Genomic DNA, 23,598 nt, shown 5'->3' on the forward strand with positions numbered 1-23,598 from the left:
TTGAGTGTTTGTGTGTCTGTCCTGCATCCCGGGGTTAGAGGGGCTGGAGAGGTGGGGGAGGGAAAGAAGCTGATGTTGAGACCAGGCCCGGAGGAAGCCCAGGTACAGGATTTCCCCCAGGTCTGAAGGTAGAAGCTGGACAGCTTCCTAAGGGACAAGTCCAAGGGTGGAGGCTGGGACCCAGACTGGTCTGAGTGGGAGTCAGACGTGAAGACAACGCCCCCCACCCTTAGGAGTGTCTGAGGACGAAGGCCAAACCCCTTGTGTAGCTGGTCCTACCCACGAGTGCTGAAACGCTGCGGGGAGCCAGTGGGTGTCCTCTGTGTGGGCGGGGCGGAGCGAACCATTAACCTTGTCCGCCGGGGGAGCCCAGCGTGGGAGGCGGGGTGAGGGTGCCGCGTGCAGCTCCCGAGGCGGGCGCAGGAATTGCAGAGTAAGGTGCACTTGCCGACCCGGCATTCACCCCACCTTGCAACCCAAACGCGTCTCCGGGAGTCGCCCCCGCCTTAAAATACAACCTTTACTCCCACCTCGCCGCCCGCCCACCCCTCCTGTCTCGTGCGGCGCGAGGGCCGGCGCGCGCCACCGCCGGGATCCGGGGTCGCGACTCGCGTTCCACGCCGCACGCCACTCGCTCCAGGTGACATCATCTCCCTGCCGGGCTCCGCCTCCCGCCCCAGCTGCCTCACGCCGCACGCCTATTGGCTGACATGTCTTGAGCCCCGCCTCCCGCTCTCCGCCCGCGCGACCCCTCCCGGCCCGTGCGGAGGCGGGGTTTAGCCTCCTGCCGGTGCCGACGCTGCCTCCCATTGGCCACTCAGAGCCGTCTGTCAGTCTCCTGTTAAAGGGGCCACGACCGCCCGGGAGCTGTTGGGGGGGAGGGAGGAGGGAATTTTGGGGGGGAAGGTGGGATTTTGGGGGCGCTGGTGGGCACCCCTGAATCTGGCGGCTGCAGCCTCGTGGGGGGAGGCTGAATGGTGACAGGGTTAGGGGACTAATTTAGGGGGTAGAGGGCTGTAAGACTGTGAGAGGGAGTGGGGTCCCCAGCGCCCAAGCCGGAGCAAGAGACGCGGAGCCCGCGCGAGCGGCGGAGACAGGGTTCCAGAGCTACAGATCCGGGCCCCGGCCGCCGCCAGGGGCCCCGCCCGGTCCCCCCACCCCACCCCACGTCCCTCCTGCAGCCCAGCTCCGCCCGCAGCCGCCGCGGACCAGGTAGGTAAGAGCCCGGCCTGCCAGGCAGCGCCCACCCAGGGGACCCCTCGCCTAGCTTTCCCCGCCTCTACGAGATCCTGGATTCCCTTCTTCATCCCCGGGGACCCCAGCGCCCAGATTTCACAGCCCAGCCCCAGAGAGTCAGGTGTGCCCCTCCCGGCTCTCAGAGTCCCCAACCAAACCCTAGAATCCCAGGCATACTGCCGCCTTGCGCCTCCTCCAGGGCCCAGGAGCCTGGATTTCAGTTCAACCCTGGGAACCCCTCTGGATCTAGATCCTCCTCCTCGGCCCAGACCGGAGAGCCCCAGACACCCGCCGCGGCTGTGTCACACTCCCCAGGCGAGGGCCGCCCGTCCCCGGTCGCGTCCGCATAGTGCCCCTTTCGCGCACCCCATCTGCCCATGTCCAGCCCTTCGGTTCCAGCAGCCGGCCGCGTCCCTCAGTCCAGGCCGACCCGCGGCCACCCTGGACACAGGCCCGCTCTGGAGCTGTCCATGGTCAGCGCGCTCGGCAGCCTCGCCTCCCCCACCTCCTGCTGCCACCGCCAGAAAGGGGGCGCCGGCGGCGCGGGGATCCCCCCTGCCGCGCCTTTGACCCGGGGATACCCGGGCCCTCCCCGACCCGGATGCCCAGGACTCAGGGTTCCGCTGGCCAGGCTCTGGGCCCGGTCCTCAGCACCCTAGATTTCCGGGACCCCAGCACCTTCTTCAGGAGTCAAGGCTTCTGAAGGTTCCTGCCCTATCCACCTTAGGGTAATGGGCATCCGGGGACCCAGGTTCCCAGTCTTTGTCCCTTTAGACACCCAGTTCAACAGCCCCTGTGCTCCTCAGGCAAATACACCCAGCCTCCTAGTCCCCCAGCACCTGCCCCCTTAGGGATTCAGGCACCATGACTCTCCCTTTCGGGGACTCAGAATGCAATTGTTAATGCCATACTTTGGCATCTGCCTCCCCACCCCCTATCCCCGCCCCTGGAGACTAGATGCCTCGTCCCCAGCCCTGCACCCCCTCAGGGACCCAGGCGTTCAGATCCTAGCTTCTGTATTGGTCACCAGCCTATACTGAGGCCATCTGCCTCAGCCCTCCCCCCTAACCTCCTGTCCTTTACCTACACAAGGATTCAGGAGTCCAGGTCCCCAGATCTGCTCTCCTCCTGCCCAGGTTTCTAGCTCCTCATCTCTTACTCTTAGGGACCCAGGTCCCCATGGTCTTACCATTCCCCTATAAACTCCACAGCTCCCAGCGGCCGTGGCAGACTCCTGCCTCGTCCCCATTTCATCTCAGTTGCTGGGCTGCCCGGGACTCTATTCTCTCCCCTGAGACCCATCCAGCTTCTTGAGATATTTCTGGCACCCCATTGCCTTCCGAGGCCCATATTCTCTGAATACACTCTCTCAGACTGTGAGCCAAACATACATCCCTTCCTCCAAATGTGTTCTGTGGCCTAGGCTCATCCGATGATCTAGAACCTACTCACTGTCCTCCACATTTCCAGTTAAACATTGCCCTTGCGACACGCCACATTCTAGACGCTTTCTAGATCCTGGAACATCCCCAGTCAGCATCTCTGTTCCATCGTCACCCAAGGCATGTTCTCAGTTCCAGGCTTGATGCTACGTTCTAGGCATGTCTTTTCCCAGATGAATTCAAATATCTAAATAACCCCCGCAAGCCAAATTCTGATCCCACGGTCTCTTGGGACAGGATCCAGTCCTTGCTTATTCTCTGCTAAAATTTCATGTTAGGTGTGTTCTAGGTTCCAGCCATATCCTTGGCATTGTTCTACTTTCCATTCTCTTCCCAGGGACATTCTAAGTTCTAGAAGAATGTGTGTCTTCCAATTATGTGCTCTAGTCCTTTATTTATTTATTTATTTATTTATTTATTTATTTATTTATTTATTTATTATTGATTTCAGAGAGGAAGGGAGGGGAGAGAGAGAGAGAGAGAAACATCAATGATGAGAGAGAATCACTGATTAGCTGCCTCCTGCACGCCCCCCACTGGGGACCCAGCCTGCAACCCAGACATGTGACCTTGATGGGGAATCGAACCTGGGACCCTTCAGTCCCCAGGCCGAAGCTCTATCCACTGAGCCACACCAGCCAGGGCATGTGCTCTCGTCTTTTAATTGTGCTATCCACTCTAGAATGTGTTTCCTGCTTCAGGTTCCATCCAATCCCACAGTCTACAATCTAGAAGACTCCCACTGAATTGTTCTACCTTATCTCTTCCTTCTCAGGTTCTAGGTTCTAGGCCCATCCATTCCATTCCCACCTTCTCCGTCCCCCTTCTCCTTAGTGTGATGTTGGTTCGGAATTGTCCCCTGGTGGATTGTGGGCTTCCTCCCCTTTCTGCCACATCAGCATTCTAAGCATGCTCTAGGCTCTCCCCTCTTCTGGAGTCTTCAGCTTAGAAATGTCCTCATTTCCAGAGCACCCTATCTCTCCTTTGCCAGCTCAGGCCTCATGCCAGTAAATTCTCAATTCCAAGCATGCATCCTTCTACATCTTCCCCCAGGCACGACTAGGTTCCAGACAAACTCCTTGCTACTGTCTAGGTTTTTCTTCACCTCCAGGGCATGTTCTGAACTCTAGTGCATCCCTTTTTCATTCTGAGTTCTAGCATTCTCTAGACACATGATAAAACCAAGATTTCGAACCCTGTTATACCCTCATCCCTGGTAGATTTTGCATCCTAGGTTATGTCTCCCGACTAGGTTTGTTGTGCATTGCATTAGGTATATTCTTAGATATCATTCTGAGGTCACCCAGTTGCTTTTTAAGTTATTGATTGCTCTTGGCTGGTTCAACGTTTCAGACCAGGCTCCTAGAATATACCCCAAGGGCAGCTCTTACCCAACTCACATTATAAACGTGGAGGGATATGTTCTTTTTGCACTCCGTGCTGTATCTACATGCTGGTGGCTTTCTAGATCTGTGCCCAGGGTTGCTGTGTTTTGTTTCCTCCTCGGTGAATTTGAAGTTCTAGAAGAGCTTCCTTAAAGCATCTTGTGTTGCATGCCCTGACCAGGTTCTGGGTTTTAGATACCATGTTGGTTTGGGGCCTAAGCTGGATTCAGGTGTCTAGATTCTCAGATGCACCTGTTCAAAGACCCAAGGGACCCAGCTGCCTGCTCTCCCAGGTCCCAGGGCTCTCCATTCCCTTCTCTCCTCTCAGGAGTCCAAGGCCCAGTCCCAGGCTTTAGACATAGTCCAAAAATTGGGTGGCGCTGGGAATTATCTACACTTAGAACCGGTTATGCCACTGCCAGATGGGAGAGAGGGAAAGGGGGGGAGCAAATGAAAGTCCCTCCTGCTTTCGGCTGGGCCAGCTGGACCTGTCTGACCTGATGTGTGCGAGGGAGTGGCTCAGGAGAACTCCATTCATCTCCGCCCACAGCCTGTGTGCCCCAGCTCCTGGGTCCTGGGGGCCTGGCCTGTTGGGTTCTGGGGGAGCAGGGGTCTGAAGGCTGTGATTTCTGAGTCTGAGGTTGGAGGCCTAAAGCCCAGACAGAGGAGCGGGTGTAGTCTCGGACTCCCGGGATTGGGAAGGAGGGGGCTGGAGGCTCAGACTCCTGAGTCATGGGGCAGGAACTCCAGGACCTGATGAAGGAGGGAGCTGGATCTTGGTCACCTGGGTTGTGAGAGATGGCTAGCCCACCCCGCCCTCCTCCATGCTCCCCCCTCTTCATGTGGAGTGGGTCTTTAGATTCTTCTGGAGTTGAGGTCCAGATGAGAAACTGAAGAAGAGGGGAATCGAGCTGGATAGCAGCTAATCAGGCACCAGTGACCTAATTCTGTGACCCCAGTCCTGTGTCCTCCTGAAGTCATGGTCTGGCTGGGGCTGTTTTGTCACTCCTGCAGTGGGTTGAGGGGGATTCTTAGCATGGCCCAAATAGGTGGAGGCTGGCCTTCCCACATTCACTCAGGCAGTACCTGGGTCACTTGGCTTCGTTGTGGTGGACTAGGCTGGGCCTAGATTTGCTGTCGGTGCCTGATGGAGACTGACCTCAGTTTCCCCAAATGCTCTCACCCAGGTAGCCAGTCCTGGTTTCCCCGAGAGCAATGGGTTTCAGTTTATCCTATGCCTTGATCAGAATGAACAGACCTCAGTTTTTCCGGTGCAATGCCTGGATGGCTCTGCCTCAGTTTCCTCAATGTATTAGCAGGGTGGCCATGTCTGTCTCTCTGCCTGCGCCTTGAGGAGGCCGGTCTCTGTTCCCTGCCCCTTCGCTGCCCCCGCAGGCCAGCACCGCCGCCATGATGTGCGAGGTGATGCCCACCATCAGCGAGGATGGCCGGCGGGGCTCGGCGCTGGGCCCGGACGAGGCGGGCGGCGAGCTGGAGCGCCTCATGGTCACGATGCTCACGGAGCGCGAGCGCCTGCTGGAGACGCTGCGCGAGGCGCAGGACGGGCTGGCGACGGCGCAGCTGCGGCTGCGCGAGCTGGGCCACGAGAAGGACTCCCTGCAGCGACAGCTCAGCATCGCGCTGCCCCAGGTCTGGGCGGGGCCGGGGCGGGGCCTCGAGCGGCGAAGGCGTGGAGGGGGCGGGGCATGGCGCCTGGAAGGGCGGGGCCAGGGGCGGACTCTGTCGGTGAGAGGCGGGGCCTGAGTCGCGGAAAGGGGCGGGGCTTATCAGGGAGGGCGGGGCTTTCTAACAGTTCGGTTCCATGAGGGAGGTGGGGAAGGACTGATCTGATTGTCCCGATCTTGCCCACATCTGGACAGGAGTTTGCGGCTCTGACGAAGGAGCTGAACTTATGCCGAGAGCAGCTGCTGGAGCGGGAAGAAGAGATTGCGGAGCTGAAGGCCGAACGGAACAATACGCGGGTGAGCGCCTTGCTAAGCGGTGCGGGCGGGGCCTCGCGGGTGCTGCTGTCTGACCACCTGGGCTCCTGTCTTCTCCCTGCTCCCACTTCTCGGCTGGTGTCCTCTGGTCGCCCCACTCCTTCCTTCCTGTCTCTCCCCCTCTCCATAACGGTCCCTACTTCTGTGCCACTCCTTCCTGACTCCGCCCCTTACCTCGGATATCCCTCTCTTACTGACCTGTCGCGTTCCTTACCTTTGGCTTGGCTTCACCTCTTTCCCCATGTGTCCAACCCACCTGTCTGAACCACATTTCCTGTCTACCCTTCCTCTCTTTCCTTGCCTCTTGGACCCCGTGTCCTGTCCCTGCAGCTACTGCTGGAACACCTGGAGTGCCTGGTGTCCAGACACGAGCGGTCACTGCGCATGACCGTGGTGAAGCGCCAGGCCCAGTCCCCGGGCGGGGTCTCTTCTGAGGTGGAGGTGCTCAAGGCTCTAAAGTCCCTCTTCGAGCACCACAAGGCCCTGGATGAGAAGGTATGAGAACGGAAGAGCCTGGCGTAGAAGGGAAACCGGCAGGTGGCTGGGGCTGTCCTGAACTGGAGAGATTCTGGCTGTGGTTGGTTGGGGATGTCCTAAGTCGGGGGCAAAGTTGACTCCGATCGACTGGCTATGCAGACTGACCTGACTGGTTGATGATGGAAAAGTGAGCGAGGGCGGGGCTCCCGGTGGCTGGGCTGCCCATCCATTATAGATAGAGGAACGCTAACCTTCCCTAGGAGGCCCGTTCCGGGGTGTTCTTCTCCATGGCCAACTGTCCTAGATTGGATCTGATCTCCATCTCACTCCCGTCCTGCCCCATCCCCAGGTCCGGGAGAGGCTGCGGATGGCGCTGGAGCGGGTGGCTGTTCTAGAAGAGGAGCTGGAGATGAGCAACCAGGAGGTGAGGCCAAGAAGGGGAGGGAGGGACTAAGGAGCGCCCAATGGGGTGGGCTGATTCTGGGTTCCAGCATCTGTTGGGGGCAGGACCGGAGCAGAGGACGAATGGGGCTGGGCTATGGGGAGAGCCAGTGGGTTCCTGAGGGCTGCGAGGAGAACTGCCTAGTGAAAGTGAGACTGAGGGGAGAACCGGGGGCTGGGGCCGCAGGAAGAGCCCACTCCGCGGAAATGTTTGGATGGGAGAAGGCAGGGCTAAGGAGGACAGGAGGACGGCCAAACCCCCTCCCTGCTCGGAAGCTGAGGAGAGATAGGAGAGCCCGGGGTCTAAGGGTGGCCCCATAGCTCCCATGGCCTCTCCTGAGAGGGCTGGGGCCAGTGGGAAGGAACTAAGCTTCCTTTTGCACTGATCTCCCTTTCCCATTCCCAGACTCTGAACCTTCGAGAGCAGCTGTCTAGGCGCCGATCCGGGCTGGAGGAGCCCGGCAAGGACGGGGACGGGCAGGTAAGAGGTCAAGTCCTTCGCTCCCTTTGCTCTTCATTGGTCCTCATCCCTCTGACCTCCACTCTCTCCTCTGGCTTTGTGATGGTCCCTTTAAAAAAAAATTTTTTTTTTTATTGATTTCAGAGAGGAAGGAAGAGGGAGAGAGAGATAGAAACATCATCGATGAGAGAGAATCATGGATCGGCTGCCTCCTGCACGCCCCACACTGGGGATCCAGCCCACAACCCAGGCATGTGCCCTAACGGGGAATCGAACCCTGACCTCCTGGGTCATAGGTCAGTGCTCACCCACTGAGCCACGCCAGCTGGGCTGTGATGGTCCTTTTAATGTTTGATATGATCCTCACTGACCTGGAGACATCTGAGCTCCTAGGACCTGATTCAGGTCACCTAGCTAGCTACTGTGACCTCCATGACCCTTACTGATATAGTTTAAAAACTTTTATTGATATCAGAGAGAGGAAGGGAGAGGGAGAGAGATAGAATCATCAATGATGAGAGAGAATTATTGATTGGCTGCCTCCTCACGCCCCCTACTGGGGCCCTGATGGGGAGTCAAACCATGACCTCCTGGTTCATAGTTCGATGCTCAACCACTGAGCTACACAGGCAGGGCACCCTTACTGACCTTTGGTTCACTCTGTCCACTCACCCCCCACCAACTTTGTTTTCACCTGGCATTTTCTTTCTATCTCTGTTTCCCCACTCTGGGTTCTGTGCCTTCCTCCTCACGGTCCCCACTGCAGACTCTTGCCAATGGCCTGGGCCCTGGAGGCGAATCCAACCGGCGCACGGCTGAGCTGGAGGAGGCCCTGGAGCGGCAGCGCGCGGAGGTGTGCCAGCTGCGGGAGCGCCTGGCGGTGCTGTGCCGCCAGATGAGCCAGCTGGAGGAGGAGCTGGGCACCGCCCACCGCGAGCTGGGTAAGGCCGAGGAAGCTAACGTCAAGCTCCAGCGCGACCTCAAGGAGGTGAGGCCGGAGCCGCCGGTGGGTTGCCCTCTGCTCCCCCCATCCCCCCCCCAATAACCCTTCCCCATGTCCCTTCGCCCAAAGTCACAGAGCTCAGGAATGGTGGAACCCGAAGTCAGTTCACGAGCTGTGTAGACTCTCTCCCTCTCTGAGCCCCAGTTTCCTGGCCTGTAACATGGGACTTACAGCTTTGTCAGAGGGTTGGCGTGTGGCACATACCCAGTGGGCTCTCAGTAACTGTTCCTAGGGATGTGATCATCGGCAAATGCTCTTGTGCCTCTAAATTGAATTCCTCGGTCTGTGTTTCAATCCATTCCGGGCTTAGGCTCCTGGATCCTAACGCCCATGCCCCAGGGGCTGCTGGGAAATGTAGGCATGGGTTCTTGAAGGAAGGCCCTGGATGAGAAAGAATAGTGAGCACTTTAGTTTCCTCATCCACTAGGGCCTTCACCTCACGTTTTAAGCCTGCATGGCCCTGGGTCCTGATGGGAAATCTACCACCACAAGGGGTCCCAGACTCAGGTGCATCTCCCACGAGACCCCGGAGCTCGTTTTCTGGGGTTCTGAACCTGTGCTCCTCTGGGGGATCTTGGGAGATGCTGCCTCCCAGATGGAAGGGGCCTTTGTTCCCAGGAGACCCTAGGGCACTTGCTCTGTGACTTTAAGCCTGGGCTGTGCCACAAGTTGCTGAAACATCTAAGTCCTGGGCTTTTAAAAAATATATATTTTTATTGCTTTCAGAGAGGAAGAGAGAGAGAGAGAGAGAGAGAGAGAGAGAGAGAGAGAGAGAAACATCAATGAGAGAATCATGGATCGCTGCCTCCTGCACGCCCCCTACTGGGGGTCGAGCCAGCAACCCTAGGCATGTGCCTTTGACCAGAATCGAACCAGGGACCCTTCAGTCCCCAGGCCGACGCACTATCCACTGAGCTAAACAGGCTAGGGCTAAGTCCTGGATTTTTGAGGCAAGTGGTCCAAGAAGCGTGGAGGGGACTTCCCATCCCCTGAGCCTCAGGGCCATTCACATGGGGAGGGTCTACGCCAGTGCTGCTCGCGGACAGTGTGGTACCACCATTTTCACTTTCAAGTGGCAGGGACCTAACGTTGGCTATTCCTGGGGGCTCCTGCAGGTTTGGTTCTACCATTCTGACGCCCAGATGCCAGGGGACTTCATTTCCCAGGGTACCCTGGGGTTCCTGATTTGGGGTTCTAGGCCTAGGCTCCCCGCAGGGCCTCTGGGGAGCTGTAGTCCACGCGGCCTTTTGCCACCTCTGCAGGCGTTGGCTCAGCGGGAGGACATGGAGGAGCGGATCACGACGCTGGAGAAGCGCTACCTGAGTGCCCAGCGCGAGGCCACGTCTCTGCACGACGCCAACGACAAGCTGGAGAACGAGCTGGCCAGCAAGGAATCGCTGTACCGGCAGGTGGGGGCGCCGCGGCTGGGAAGGGGCGCTGGGGACGAGGTCCTGGCCGCGAGATCCAGCTCCGCCCTCTCCCGTCCCTGTCCTGCCCCAGAGCGAAGAGAAGAGCCGCCAGCTGGCCGAGTGGCTGGACGACGCCAAGCAGAAGCTGCAGCAGACGCTGCAGAAGGCCGAGACCTTGCCTGAGATAGAAGCGCAGCTGGCCCAGCGCGTGGCGGCCCTCAATAAAGTGAGGGGCGGCCTGGGGCGGGGCCTGGGGTCTGGGGGAGGGGCGGGGCCCGGAGGGGCGGGGCCGGCCCGGGGGGCGGGACCGAGGGCGGGGCCTGGCGTCTGGAGGGGTAGACATGCAGCCTGGATTCTGGATGAAAACTCAGGGCCTGGGGATTGGGGGAAGGGATAAAACTTGGAATGGGGCAAGGTCTAGAGGTCTGGGACGGGGGTGAAGGGGTGGGGGGAAGAGTTCTCTAGTTTGGACTGAAAGGAGGGATGGCCTGGAACATGAACTGAGGAAAGGAACAGGGCCCGTACATAGATGAGGGCCGGGCCTGGTACCTATCTTGGAGGAAGTGGGACTGGAGCCTGACTGGGACCCAGTGGGGCAAAGTCAGCTGTCATGGTTCCATCCTGTAGGCTGAGGAACGCCATGGGAATTTCGAGGAGCGCCTCAGGCAGCTGGAGGCCCAGTTGGAGGAGAAGAACCAAGAACTGCAGCGGGTGAGAGAACGGGCTAATGCAGCGAAGGCGAGGGGCGGGGCCTGGGGCGGGGCGTGGCGGGGGCGGGGCCTGGTGGCGGGATGGGGTCTGGGGCGGGGCCTGGGGCGGGGCGGGGCCTGGGGCGGGGCGGGGCCTGGGGCGGGGCGGGGCCTGGGGCGGTAGCGGGAGCTCAGCAGGGGTTGCGCTCTGGACCAGGTGGGTTGAGCACCCGCGGTCCCCTTCTCCTTTGGGCAGGCCAGGCAGCGGGAGAAGATGAACGATGACCACAATAAGCGGCTGTCCGAGACGGTGGACAAACTGCTGAGCGAGTCCAATGAACGGTTACAGCTTCACCTCAAGGAGCGGATGGGGGCGCTGGAGGAGAAGGTGCACCCCAAGCCAGCACTCTGATAACCCTGCATCCTGGGCCACCTCTTGCCCAAATCCCTGGGCCCCAGATCTTTCCCCCAGACCCATTATCTGAGATCTCCCTAAACCTGGGCCTCCCGAATCCGACAGACTTCTTTGCTGTATTGCAGGGACCACTCTTTCACCTAAACCCCCCAAGAGCTGAATTCTGGGGCACCTGTACCCTGAGTTCTTGGCTTTCCCCCCAAGCCTCTTATCCTAGGGACCCTCAAACTGAATCCTCTGATTACACAGGATGTGTAATTCTGGGGCTCCCCGGAACAGGATCCCCTACCCCGCTGCATCTTTGGACCCACAACCCCCATGTGCTCCAGCTCACCATCCTTGCACACCTCATTCATGGGGCTCCTCTCAGGCCCCCAGAGCATGTCCCTTTCAGGCTCTCCCCGCCACCCCCTCACTGCATCCCTGTCCCCCACAGAACTCACTGAGTGAGGAGATTGCCAACATGAAGAAACTTCAGGACGAGCTGCTGCTCAACAAAGTAGGGAGGGGCCTGGCGGGAGGGCGGGGCAATGGCGGGCACTGCTGGGGTTGGGACCAGCCGGGAGGGGCTGTGCGTGGGCACATTCTGACCGGACACCTCTGACCCTCCCCACAGGAGCAGCTCTTGGCAGAGATGGAGCGAATGCAGATGGAGATTGACCAGCTGCGGGGGAGGCCACCGTCCTCCTACTCCAGGTGACAGCAGCGCTCCTGCCCCCCTCTACCCGTGGACCCCCTTGGCCAAGCTCATCCTTTCTGATCCCTAGGTCTCCCCCACACCCACTCCGCTCACTGCCTGTCTTCCGGAGACTTCCCCTGATGTCTTTTATTTTTGACCCCTGACTTCATGACCACTGACACCAGATCCTTTTTCCTGACCTTTGACCTCAGATCCCTCTCTTAGTCTCCTGACCGAAGGCCCTTTCCTACCTCAGCTTTCTTTTTTTTTTTTAATTTTAAAATAGATTTTTAGAGAGAGGGGAAGGGAGAGGGAGAGAGAAACATCAATGTGATGTGATAGTAAAGCATCAATGGGCTGCCTCCTGCACGCCCCCTGTGGGGGATGGAGCCCCCAACCCAGGCACGTGCCCTTTCAGTACACAGCACAATGTCCAACCAACTGAGCCACACTGACCAGGGCTCAGCTTTTCTTTTCTTGACCCCTTAGTCTCTGTCTTCTTCTTTATTAATATGTCTTTAAAAATATGTTTTTCTTGCTTTTTAAAGAGAGAGGGAGAGAGAGAGAGAGAGAGAGAGAAGAAACATCAATCGGCTGCCTCCTGCAGGCCCCCCCACTGGGGATTGAACCTGACACCTGGGCGTGTGCCCCGACTGGAATGGAACCGATGACCTCTGGGGCACAGGACAGCACTGGGCCGACTGAGCCACGCCAGCCAGGGCTCTGATGTCTTCTCCGTGCCCACAGGTCTCTCCCTGGCAGTGCCCTGGAGCTCCGTTATTCCCAGGCACCTACGTTACCCTCTGGTGCCCACCTGGACCCCTATGGGGCTGGCAGTGGCCGAGCAGGCAAGAGGAGCCGCTGGTCAGGGGTCAAGGATGAGCCCTCCAAGGTCAGCAGCCACTTCCGGGCCTGGACTGAGCAGGGCTTGGGAGGGCAACAGTGGGAACTGGGGTCTGTCACACGGGGCTCTGGGGGGGGGGGGCTGGGTTGAGAAGCAGGGTCTCCTGGACCCATGCTCTCTTCTGTCCTTCTCCCACAACTCCCGCTTCCCCACCTGCCTGGATGTCTCTTCATGGAAACCCTGCTGCCTGGTGAGAACCTTAGAGGCATGATGGGGTGGTGAGGGGGATGGGTTCCGGGGGATGGTGGGCAGGGTGTGGAATCCTAGCATGGGTGGGGTTAAGTGAAGAAAGTAAGTGAGTTGGGTCAAAGACAACAGTGAAATCAGGGAGGGAGTGGAGTCATCAGAGGGTTGGGGTGGTCAAGAAAAGGGACCTATCAAGAGACAAAGCAGGGCTGGACGAAGGGTGAGGGCTCGATCGCAGGGCGAGGGCAGTCAGTGTCGGGACGTGGGCAGGGTCACGGAGCGTGGGCAAGGCCAGGAGCGTTGAAGGACAACCCAGGGCCAATCTCCTCCCCCTGCCCACTTGAGGCCCCTCTGTCTCCACACAGACACAGGAGTGGGAGCGATCTGCCCCTGCGGGGTCCATGCCACCCCCGTTCCCTGGGGAACTGGACGGCTCAGATGAGGAGGAGGCGGAGGGGATGTTTGGGGCCGAGCTGCTCTCCCCCAGCGGGCAGGCCGACGTGCAGACGCTGGCCATCATGCTTCAGGAGCAGCTGGAAGCTATCAACAAGGAGATCAAGTGAGCACTGGCCGGGTCCTCGGCACTGCCCTGCCTGCGCTCACCCCACGGCCCCGCTCACTGTGCAGTCTGATGTGAGGGCCAGAGCTAACCCCTCTCCCACTGTCCTCAAGGAATCTCCCCCGCCCAACACGCCCTCCAGAAGTCTCCTATATGATATATATATATATCCCTCAGTCAAGTACTCACAATTTCCCAATACAGCAAAGCCTAAACCTCCAAAACCAAAATTCTCAACCCAGTACTTCAACAATCCTCCAGGACACCATGGATGTAATGGCTTCACACAAACAGTACCCAGAGAGTCCTGGCACCCCAAGATTCTCAACGCAAGCGCCCCATCCCAAAACACCAAGGACCTCACTTTAACCCATCAGGAACTGCAATTCTCCATACCAAGAATTTCTACCCAACAGATAATATATAACAAGAATTCTCAATTTATTAAGGCTCACCCATTTTATAAAGTACACCCCAGTTCCCCAGCAACTGCCTTATTTAGCAATTCCTTCATAATACACCCCTCCTGGGCCCAGCAAATATACCAACATGACTACCATCTTCCATTCAAACTTGTTCTGACTTGAGTAATCAACTCTCATATACAAAATGATTCTAAGACTTTCCCAGATCTTGGGTTGACCTCTGAATCCCAGATCTCATCTTGATCTTATTATGCATTTGTTCTTGTCCTCCTTGAAACTTGATCTCTTTCCCATAAAAATCCCTTTATGATTTTCCAGAAGCACTTGGTTATCATCAGGGTCATCCTGATGCAGACCCTGACCATTGTCTCTAATCTGCTTCCATGACCCCCTGAGCCCATCATGACCCCTAACTCCCCTTGAATCTTGATGGATTCACATCATGAATCCACCAAGACCCTCTAACCTTATGATGCCTTCTTCAGAATTATTTTTGCCTCCCTAAGCTTTCTGGCTCATTGGGATTCCCAGACTCCCTCTCCCATCGTCTGCCTCAGTCCTCTCACCAGTCTCCCCCTTTCCCTCCTCAGGCTAATCCAAGAGGAGAAGGAGACAACAGAACAAAGGGCAGAAGAACTGGAGAGCCGGGTATCTGGCTCTTGCCTGGACTCACTGGGCCGCTACCGCAGTAGCTGCTCACTGCCCCCCTCCCTCACCACCTCTACCCTTGCCAGTCCTTCCCCTCCCAGCTCTGGACACTCAACACCCCGTCTGGCACCCCCTAGCCCTGCCCGTGAGGGCACCGACAAAGCTGTAAGTGTTCTGAAGTCTCCTTAGCTTGGTGGGGCGGGTAGGAGGTCAGAAACAGGACTCCCCAACAGATAGCAACAATAACTTCTCACACCAGTGGTTTTCAAAAGCAGCCTTCCCTCCCCTAAAAATTCCAACTCAAAGGGCAAAGGGAGGACTGAGCCACTGGGCTCCTGAACCCTAACTTGTATTCTAGTTAGATCTGGTCTACCTTCACCAATTTTATGCATTAAGTTTCTGCAAGTGATTTTTAAAAATGCTTCTGTGACTAAACATACATTTGAGAACTACCATTATATCCTCATAATTGACCTTTGAGGGATGCATAACAGATATTAATTTTACTTTATTGCCTGAAACCCAAGCTTTTCTGCATCCAGAACCTGTAACCTAGTGGCCACATAGATCCCACTGACACCATAAGCTGGAAACTATAAACATGGGCCTGTTTAGCTCCAGTGGGACGGCAATCCTTGGCTTTACGTTTCATCCCACTTGACCTAGGCTACCTTCAGAAATGGTACCCCAAACCAGGGATGTCTCATACATCCCCCAGTAGATATTTCAACTAATGAGGAACCCCCAATATGACTCCAACTTAATCCAGCCTCTCTACTTCTCTATCCCCAGAATCATGTCCCCAAGGATGAAGCTGGGGCTCCACGAGGGGAGGGGCCGGCCATCCCAGGAGACACCCCACCTCCCACTCCCCGCTCTGCCCGCCTAGAGAGAATGACCCAGGCCTTGTCCCTGCAGGCAGGATCTCTGGAAGATGGGGGGCCCTCACGGGGAAGGTCAGCAGGGACAAGAGATGGGACAGGGATGGGCTTGCTTGGGAGGATGAAATGGGAGTGGGCAAAGACTTGGGATGAAAGGACGCCTCCAAAGGGGTCTGACCTCACTCTGTCCTGCTCATCCAGTGAAGGCACCCAAGATTCCCTGCACAAAGCCCCCAAGAAGAAGAGCATCAAGTCATCCATAGGTCGTCTCTTTGGCAAGAAGGAGAAGGGGCGAATGGGACCACCAGGACGGGACAGCTCCTCTCTGGGTGAGTACCCTGATTCTACCCCTTCCTTCCTTCCTTCCTTCCTTCCTTCCTTCCTTCCTTCCTTCCTTCCTTCCTTCCTTCTTCTTTACATATTCACTTGACATTCATTCATGTCCTCATAGATTTGGTAATTCATTTACAATGTGGAAGGGACAGGACTTGGCTGAGGAAGGGGGGGGGGTCGGGGGAGGGGGAAAGAGCCCTCTGTGGCCTGCTTGAGTGACAGGAGGGCTAAATCATATTGTTATTCCGTTTACCATTTAGAGAGAAGCATCCTAAAGGCAGAGCACCTGGTGTGCTGGAGCCTTCTTATATTGGCTTGTGAGAGCCAGTGGTTACATTTTCAGGCATTTTGTGAGCTGCTTGACATCACATTGGTAGCTTGAAATTGGCATAGTGGGATTATTTACACCACAGAAATTGGCAAATGCTACAAATCAAGGAATATCTCCTTCCTCCTCATGGATCCAGCTAAACACTTGCCAGCACACCACTGCCACCCTGACAAGGCCAGACCAATGAATGCCCTACTTTGGGGTTATCTCCAATGTATTGCCTGGGAGGTGATATTGGTCCCTCTCTGGCTTGATCACTCCCTCTCTGAGGCCTCATTTACTATTCCCTTGGGGCCTCTGCTCTCCTGGCTTCCTTCTCACCACCCCCAGCATGAAATATTCTGCTTCCCCCTGAGACTCTCCAATGTTGGCCCCTCCCTGCCTCCAGCTGGAACACCCTCAGACGAGACGTTGGCCACTGACCCTCTGGGGCTAGCCAAGCTGGCAGGTCCAGGAGACAAGGACCGAAGAAACAAGAGGAAGTGAGTGTGGGAGTCGGGAGGGAGGGGAGGCTGACAAAGATTCCCGTGCATTTTGTTTTAACCTCCTGCCAGGATGTCTACATTCGTCACAAGTGTTTTGAGAGGGGGTGGTGGTGAAGGGGGCATCCAGTAGGGCCGGGTGTCTCTGCCCCTGAGAGCTCCTGCCCGGCCCCCTCTCCCCAGGCATGAACTTCTGGAAGAGGCCTGCCGCCAGGGCCTGCCTTTTGCCGCCTGGGATGGCCCCACCGTGGTCTCCTGGCTGGAGGTACTGGGGCCCAGAAATGCCCTGATTCCTGACCTTCAACCCCTGTGACAGCCCCACCAGTAGGGCTGGTTGGGTCCACCTAGTACCACCCTCCTAGCCCAGATGTGGGGGTGGGTGAGGGTGGGGGATTCGGCCCTGGAAGGAATCAGACTTCCTATGATCTCCTTCTTGTTTTTTCTCCTTCTCCCTCCCCCCCCCTGCCCCTCCGGGGATGCTCACTTTGGTCCTGGTCTCCTGTTGCTTCTCTCTCTCTCTCTCTCTCTCTCTCTCTCTCTCTCTCTCTCTCTCTCTCTCGGATTCCCTGTCTATTTTTCGGCTTCTTTCTTCATCTCTGTGTTTTTGTCATGGCCCATATTTCTCCCCATGTCTCTCTCCCAATGTTTTTGCCCCTTTCTCTCCCCATGCCTGTCTCTCATCTCTGTGTGTCTCTCCTGATCTCTGTCTCTCTCTATCCCTCTCTTTCCCTTTTGGCGCCGGCATTGCCTTTCTGACTCTCCTCCTTTGTCTACCTGCGTCTCCCTCTGACTCACGCCCCTTTGACTTGCTCTTGGTTTCTTCCCACTGTGAACGTTGTATCTTTCTGTTCTTCCCCCACTTGCCTTCCCCCACCTTTCTGTCTCCGTCTCTCCCTTTCTCTCTGTCTCTCCCCCATCTCTCCCGTTTCTCCCCTTCTGTTACATTGTCTGTCTCCCCTCTGCCTCTGCCTCTCTCTTCCCCCCTCGCTGGTCCAGCTGTGGGTAGGCATGCCTGCGTGGTACGTGGCCGCCTGCCGGGCCAATGTCAAGAGTGGTGCCATCATGGCCAACTTGTCCGACACGGAGATCCAGCGAGAGATCGGCATCAGCAACCCGCTGCACCGGCTCAAGCTGCGCCTCGCCATCCAGGAGATGGTCTCACTCACCTCACCCTCCGCTCCCGCCTCCTCCCGCACAGTGAGTGTCCAGTGGCCAATCACAGCCCTCGCTGCCTCAAGGCCCCGCCTCTTGCCTTCAGACTAGCCAATCCAGGCCTGCTTATTCCAGCTCCTTCCTATAGACCTATTCTCCCTTTATGCCACCTGGATTATGGGGGCGGGGGGGGGGGGGAAGGTCTTCCCTCAGGTCTCCCTGCCTCCCCTGTACCCCTAAACTTCAGTCTGTCGTCAACCGCAGCCAGAGGGACCCATCCTGGAGAATAAGACAAACCCATATGGTTCCCGGAAAGGCCCTTGATGAAAGGCCATTGCCCCCTCCTTCCCTCACTCTGCTCCTTGGCACCAGCTTTTTTTTTTTTTTTTTTAACATATTTTTATCGATGTCAGAGAGGAAGGGAGAGGGAGAGAGAGATAGAAACATCAATGATGAGAGAGAATCATTGATGAGCTGCCTCCTGCATGCCCCACACTGGGGATCAATCCCGCAACCCAGGCATGTGCCCTTGACCAGAATCGAACCTGAGACCCTTCAGTCCACAGGCTGATGCTCTATCCACTAAGCCAGTGGTCGGCAAACCTCGGCTCCCGAGCCACATGCAGCTCTTTGGCCCCTTGAGTGTTCTAACGCCACTTCTTCAAAATAGACTCGCCCAGGCCGAAAACCGACTTCTGCGCATGGGCCACGAAGTTTCAATCGCACTGTACATGGGCGCCCACATGTGGTATTTTGTGGAAGAGCCACACTCAAGGGGCCAAAGAGCCGCATGTGGCTCGCGAGCCGCGGTTTGCCGACCATTGCACTAAGCCAAACCAGCTAGGGCATTGACACCAGCTTTTGCTTGCAGCACCCCTCCCCTCCCCGTTTTCCCCAAGGCTGGCTCCTGTCATCCCTGAGGTCTCAGCTCAAGTGTCACCACCTCCAAGCGGCCTCTCTCACTCAACAGCTAAACTAGTCACCTGCTCATCACCCCAGGACATTAGCACCTAATTTTCCTCCATAGCATTCACTGCCTTCTAATGTTTTATCCTTTCATTCCATACAGAAAATTATGTGTACGGTGCCTAATTCAGCAGTTAACCCTTTGCCACACTCGCTGTGCACACGTGTACGTGTGTCTCTGAAGCAGTCGAATGTAATGTGTGGACATCATAACACGTTAGCCCCCACATTACTTCAGCGGGCGTCTCCTAAAAATAGGAACTTTCCCCTACACAGCCACCATGCCCTTGTCACACCTAAGAACGTGACCGTTATTGTTAATTTCATCTACTATTCAGTCTATACTCAAAGTTCCCCTTGCACACCCCAGACTCTACCACTGTGTCTGGCACTTAGGAGTCATTACACACACACACATATATATATATTTTTAAAGATCTTTTATTGATTTTTAGAGAGAGGAAGGGGGAGGGAGAGAGAGAGAGAGTGAGAGGGGGAGAGAAACATCCGTGGGAGACCGAGACATGATTGGTTGACTCCTGCACGCCCCCTACTGGGGATCAAGGCTGCAGTCCCCACATGTGTCCTGACCAGGAATCCAACCGGCAACCTTTTGGTGCCTAAGAAGACGCCCAACCAACGGAGCCATACCGGCCAAAGCACACATGACTGAGTCCATGTGTGAATTCCTAACTCCTGGGGTTGTTGGGAGCAGGTGCTCCATAAATGTGAACACACGTCCTCCTTCCCGGGAACATTCGCCCCTTTGCTGTATCGGCCACCTCACTCCGAATCCTTTCTGTGCCTTTGTGTGAAGAGAGGGGATGTCCTGGGCTCAGGGCCACACGGCAAAATGCCCAGCAGGCCCCCAACGGAAGCCTGAATCTGTTCAACTCCGAAGCCCAAGTTCTGATCCGCAGCAGGTGCTCAATACACGATCATTCCTGCCGAAACCGGTTTGGCTGGGCGGATAGAGCGTCGGCCTGCGGACTGAGGGGTCCCAGGTTCGATTCCAGTCAAGGGCATGTACCTTGGTTGTGGGCACATCCCCAGTAGTGGGGTGTGCAGGAGGCAGCTGATCAATGTCTCTCTCTCTCATCGATGTTTAACTCTCTATCCCTCTCCCTTCCTCTCTGTAAAAAATCCATAAAAATATATTTTAAAAAACAACAAAACAAAACAAACAAAACAAAAACACACGATCATTCCTTCTCTCTGGCACTGGCTGGTCCAAGCAGTGACGGCCTTTCTGAGCCCAAAAGCAGACTGTGTATGACCGTGCATGACCTGACCTCCAGGAGGGTGCCCCCTCCCTCTCCCGGTCTGGAAGTCCCCTCTCGCCTTCCGTAACACCCCGTGGCCCCTCAGTCCACAGGAAACGTGTGGATGACACACGAGGAGATGGAGTCCCTTACGGCCACGACGAAGCCCGTGAGTGCCCCCTGCCGGCGGCTTTGGGGGTGGCACTAACTCTCTCTCGGGAGGGGCGGGGCGAGTCTGTGGCTGTCTGTCCGTCTGTTCGTGCCTCCCGCCCTCCTTCGCCTGCCCCTTAACCCATCCCTTCTTTCCCCTCTTCCCACTAACGGGTCAGGAGACCAAGGAGATCAGCTGGGAGCAGGTAGGGGGCGCGGGGCGGGAAGTGGGCGCATGAACAGGTTGTGCACGCTGCATGGACGCCCCTTCTTCTCCGAGCCCCGCCCCTATCCTCGCTGGAACATCCCACCATCACCGCGGGGGGCGGGGGAGCTGTGCGGAGCTCGGCTCTGGACGGCCTCACGGTGGCTTGGTGGGGGCCTGGTGCACGGGCCATTCCATTACCGTGGGTTGTGGGGACTCCTCCGGGGGTTGTTCTATTGCTCTGACCGGAGGGAGACTGTGCACCCCGCTGGCTGAGCGGAGAGGACTGTCCCAGTGTGCGGGGCCAAGGGAGGGGGCGTTGGGGGAGGGGGCAGCACGACTGGCTGAGAAGTTGGGGAGGCGGAGCTCCACTGCGCTCTCAAGAAGGGGGAGCAGGAACCCACCTGTTGTCAGGAACTGTGTGGGCCCCGGCTCTTTGCTTCCTTCCGGTCAGGGGGAAGGCATGGATTGTTTCCTGCTCAAGTCCGTGAAGGACTTTGGGCTGATCCAGAATATTGTCCTGGGCCGGGTTCAGCATTAAACTGGTATTTTGGGGGGATGTGCTAGAGTGATGGATGAATCCATTACTCTCTGCGGTGGGGAGCGCTATGCTGGAAGAATCCATTGTGTTGACTCGGGGGAGAGTAGTGAGGTTGGACTGATCTGTTCTGAGTTGGGACCATGTGAGACCAGCGCTTCTCAACCTTTAATGTACAGTTCACATCACCTGCGGACCTTGTGAGAATGCAGGTTCTGATTCAGTAGCCGGGGGCTGAGATCCTGCAATTTTAGTGATGCTGTGGGTCCAAGGAGCACCCTTGAGTAGACAAGGCTCTGTCCTGTCATTCTGAGGGAGCGGGAGACACCTTTGGATGGGCCCCCTGTCCGGCTCAGGGGTGGAAAAAGCACGACCTTGGGTTGGGGGGCGTTAGACTGTACCCTTGCGTACATACATGGGAAGGGGTCCGAGGGCCTGACCCCGCCCCTGCCTGCCCCTGGCCCCAGATCCTGGCATATGGCGACATGAACCACGAGTGGGTGGGGAACGACTGGCTGCCCAGCCTGGGGCTGCCCCAGTACCGCAGCTACTTCATGGAGTCGCTGGTGGACGCCCGCATGCTAGATCACCTCAACAAGAAGGAGCTCCGCGGCCAGCTGAAGATGGTGGACAGCTTCCACAGGTGGGGTGCCGCCGGCGGGACAGGCCGGGGGGGGCCCCACTCCTGCAGGGTCCGGGCCAGTGGGACCGGTGGGGGGATTCTCCGGAAACCGACCCCCGTGCCCCTCCCGTCAATAAGATGGCCCGCTAGGAAAAGTCCCCATTCTGAGACAGCTTGGCTAGTTGACGCCACACCCCTTCCAGGTTTGCGAATAAGAGCCGCCCGTTGAAAGCACCCCAGCTTTGAGGTCGGCAATCACTAGACCTGACCCAATGGGCTAACTCTGACCTCTCCCAGAAGGCCAGGCGGTGGGGAGGGCCCCACGGGAGCAGCAGTCCCTGGGGTGGTGAAGGCTCCTCTGTGACCCCACTTCCCCTGCTGCTCAGGGTGAGCCTGCATTACGGGATCATGTGCCTGAAACGGCTCAACTATGACCGGAAAGACTTGGAGCGGAGGCGGGAAGAGAGTCAGACCCAGATCCGAGGTGAGTAGGAGAGGGTAAGAGTCCCTGTGGGAGCCAGGTGGCCAGGTTTGGGGCAGGGCTGGAGAGAGGTGATTAGACGAGGGGAGGGAGGCGGGAAGAGAAAAGCGCTGCCATAAACCATGGGGTGGAGCCAGGAAAGAGGGTGAAGGTCTGGGCTGAATTGGACGTGCCTGCCGCTGAGGGTTCCGTTGGTCCCCAGATGTGATGGTGTGGTCCAATGAGCGGGTCATGGGTTGGGTGTCCGGACTGGGACTGAAGGAATTTGCCACGAACCTCACGGAGAGCGGGGTGCACGGGGCGCTGCTGGCCCTGGACGAGACCTTTGACTACTCCGACCTGGCCTTGCTCCTGCAGATCCCCACGCAGAACGCACAGGTGAGCGGCCGCTTGGCCCGGATCATACTGGGCACCCCCACCTCGCAGTCTGCACCCCCACCTCGCAGTCTGCAAGCTGCAACCCCTTTCCCACCTCTCCTCCCCAGGCCCGGCAGCTCCTGGAAAAGGAATTCAGTAACCTCATCTCCTTGGGCACAGACCGGCGGCTGGACGAGGTGGGCGCAGCCGCTCAGGAGGCGCGGCTCCTGGCACCTTCAGGGTGGGAGCTGAAGGGGTGGGGCTTGACTGCCCAGAGTCGGGGTTGGAGGCGGGGCCAGGACAGGGGCGGGGTGGAAGAAGCGACGAAATGCGGAAAGGGGTGGAGTCCACGGAAGGGGCGGGGTCAGAACCGGACCCGGTCCCACACGGGATGCCCGGCTCCTGTACCTAGGACAGCGCCAAGTCCTTCAGCCGCTCCCCGTCCTGGAGGAAGATGTTCCGAGAGAAGGACCTCCGAGGTGTAAGCCCCGACTCAGCCGAGATGTTGCCTCCCAACTTCCGTTCGGCCGCGGCAGGGGCCCTGGGCTCGCCGGGGCTCCCTCTTCGCAAGCTGCAGTCGGAAGGTGGGCGGCTCCCCTCCTTCGGGGTGGGCAAAGGACCAACTCTCCATTCCAGAGGCCTCCTCCTCCAGGTTCTGAAACGGCCTGGCCCGTCCTCCCCCGCTCACGGCACATGGGCCGCTCCAATATGCCAACCCTCTCCTCCGGGTGTGGGATGGATTCATCTCGCACCCTCTTTCCAGGGTGGGGGAATGAGCTCGCCTAGTGTCGTCTGGGGCACCTTGGACGAATCTGCGGGAGAGGGAGGGAAACCGGCGAAGATGCAGGCTGTCTGTCGCTTCCGAAGGGGAATTCCAAGGAAGGAAGCTTGGGGTTGAGGATCGGAGAAACCCTGGGGAGGACAGGGCGTGCGCGCGCGCGCGGGTGTGGGTGTGGGTGCGCGCGCCCGCTGAGCCGCTGCTCGCTTTCCCTCCAGGCCAGACTTCTGGGAATTCCCGGGCAGACGGCGTTTCGGTCCGGACCTATTCCTGCTAGTGCAGGCCTCCAGGTGAGGACTGTCCTGGGCGATCCTGGGGGTTTGGGGCAGCACAACGGATCCTCACTGCTCCACGTACTGCCGGCGTCAGTGTAGGTGACCTCACTCGGATGAAGCATCTCCCAGAGGCCGGGCTGCCTCCCCTCCTGCCCGGCGTGGTCTCGCCGCGGAGCGCGGCGGGGAGCTCGCGCCGCCGACTGGACCATCTGCACAGACTGGAGGGGAGCGCGCGTCCCCGCCTCACAATGGACTGGGCCTGGACCAAACCACATGAACTGGACCGAGAGGGGGAAAGGAGAGGGCAGGAAGAAATCCCGCCCCACACTTCCATCTCCCTTGTCTCTACTTTGTAATTTATTGATCAGTTTCCGACGGGAGACGGGTGCCCATTCCCCACGGGAAGGGGGCGGGGCTGTCCTCCCGG

The 23,598-nt window shown here is 57.8% G+C and overlaps 1 protein-coding gene across 1 annotated transcript; it reads left to right on the top strand.

Moving 5' to 3' along the window:
• The first annotated feature begins 5,473 nt into the window (after positions 1-5,473).
• On the top strand, positions 5,474-23,498 carry PPFIA3 (PTPRF interacting protein alpha 3). The gene is made up of 28 exons (XM_054710843.1): positions 5,474-5,713; positions 5,944-6,045; positions 6,394-6,558; positions 6,890-6,964; positions 7,388-7,462; positions 8,208-8,429; positions 9,707-9,853; positions 9,945-10,079; positions 10,481-10,564; positions 10,799-10,930; positions 11,394-11,456; positions 11,574-11,653; positions 12,384-12,528; positions 13,098-13,285; positions 14,301-14,523; positions 15,151-15,314; positions 15,441-15,568; positions 16,292-16,385; positions 16,569-16,650; positions 17,382-17,582; positions 19,872-19,934; positions 20,095-20,121; positions 21,126-21,301; positions 21,667-21,764; positions 21,964-22,139; positions 22,247-22,315; positions 22,531-22,702; positions 23,115-23,498. Exons 1-28 carry the CDS (start codon positions 5,474-5,476, stop codon positions 23,171-23,173), a joined length of 3,585 nt encoding a protein of 1,194 aa, XP_054566818.1. The 3' UTR covers positions 23,174-23,498.
• The last annotated feature ends 100 nt before the right edge of the window (positions 23,499-23,598 follow it).

Source organism: Eptesicus fuscus, chromosome 21, assembly GCF_027574615.1.
Source record: "Eptesicus fuscus isolate TK198812 chromosome 21, DD_ASM_mEF_20220401, whole genome shotgun sequence".
Lineage (NCBI taxonomy): Eukaryota > Metazoa > Chordata > Mammalia > Chiroptera > Vespertilionidae > Eptesicus > Eptesicus fuscus.

Excerpts from the sequence above, each read along its gene's own strand:
- PPFIA3 (XM_054710843.1), top strand. The coding sequence starts at position 5,474 with ATGATGTGCGAGGTGATGCCCACCATCAGCGAGGATGGCCGGCGGGGC. Across the intron at positions 8,430-9,706 it reads TCCAGCGCGACCTCAAGGAG|GCGTTGGCTCAGCGGGAGGA; the intron begins GTGAGGCCGGAG and ends CCACCTCTGCAG. Across the intron at positions 21,302-21,666 it reads ATGGTGGACAGCTTCCACAG|GGTGAGCCTGCATTACGGGA; the intron begins GTGGGGTGCCGC and ends CCTGCTGCTCAG.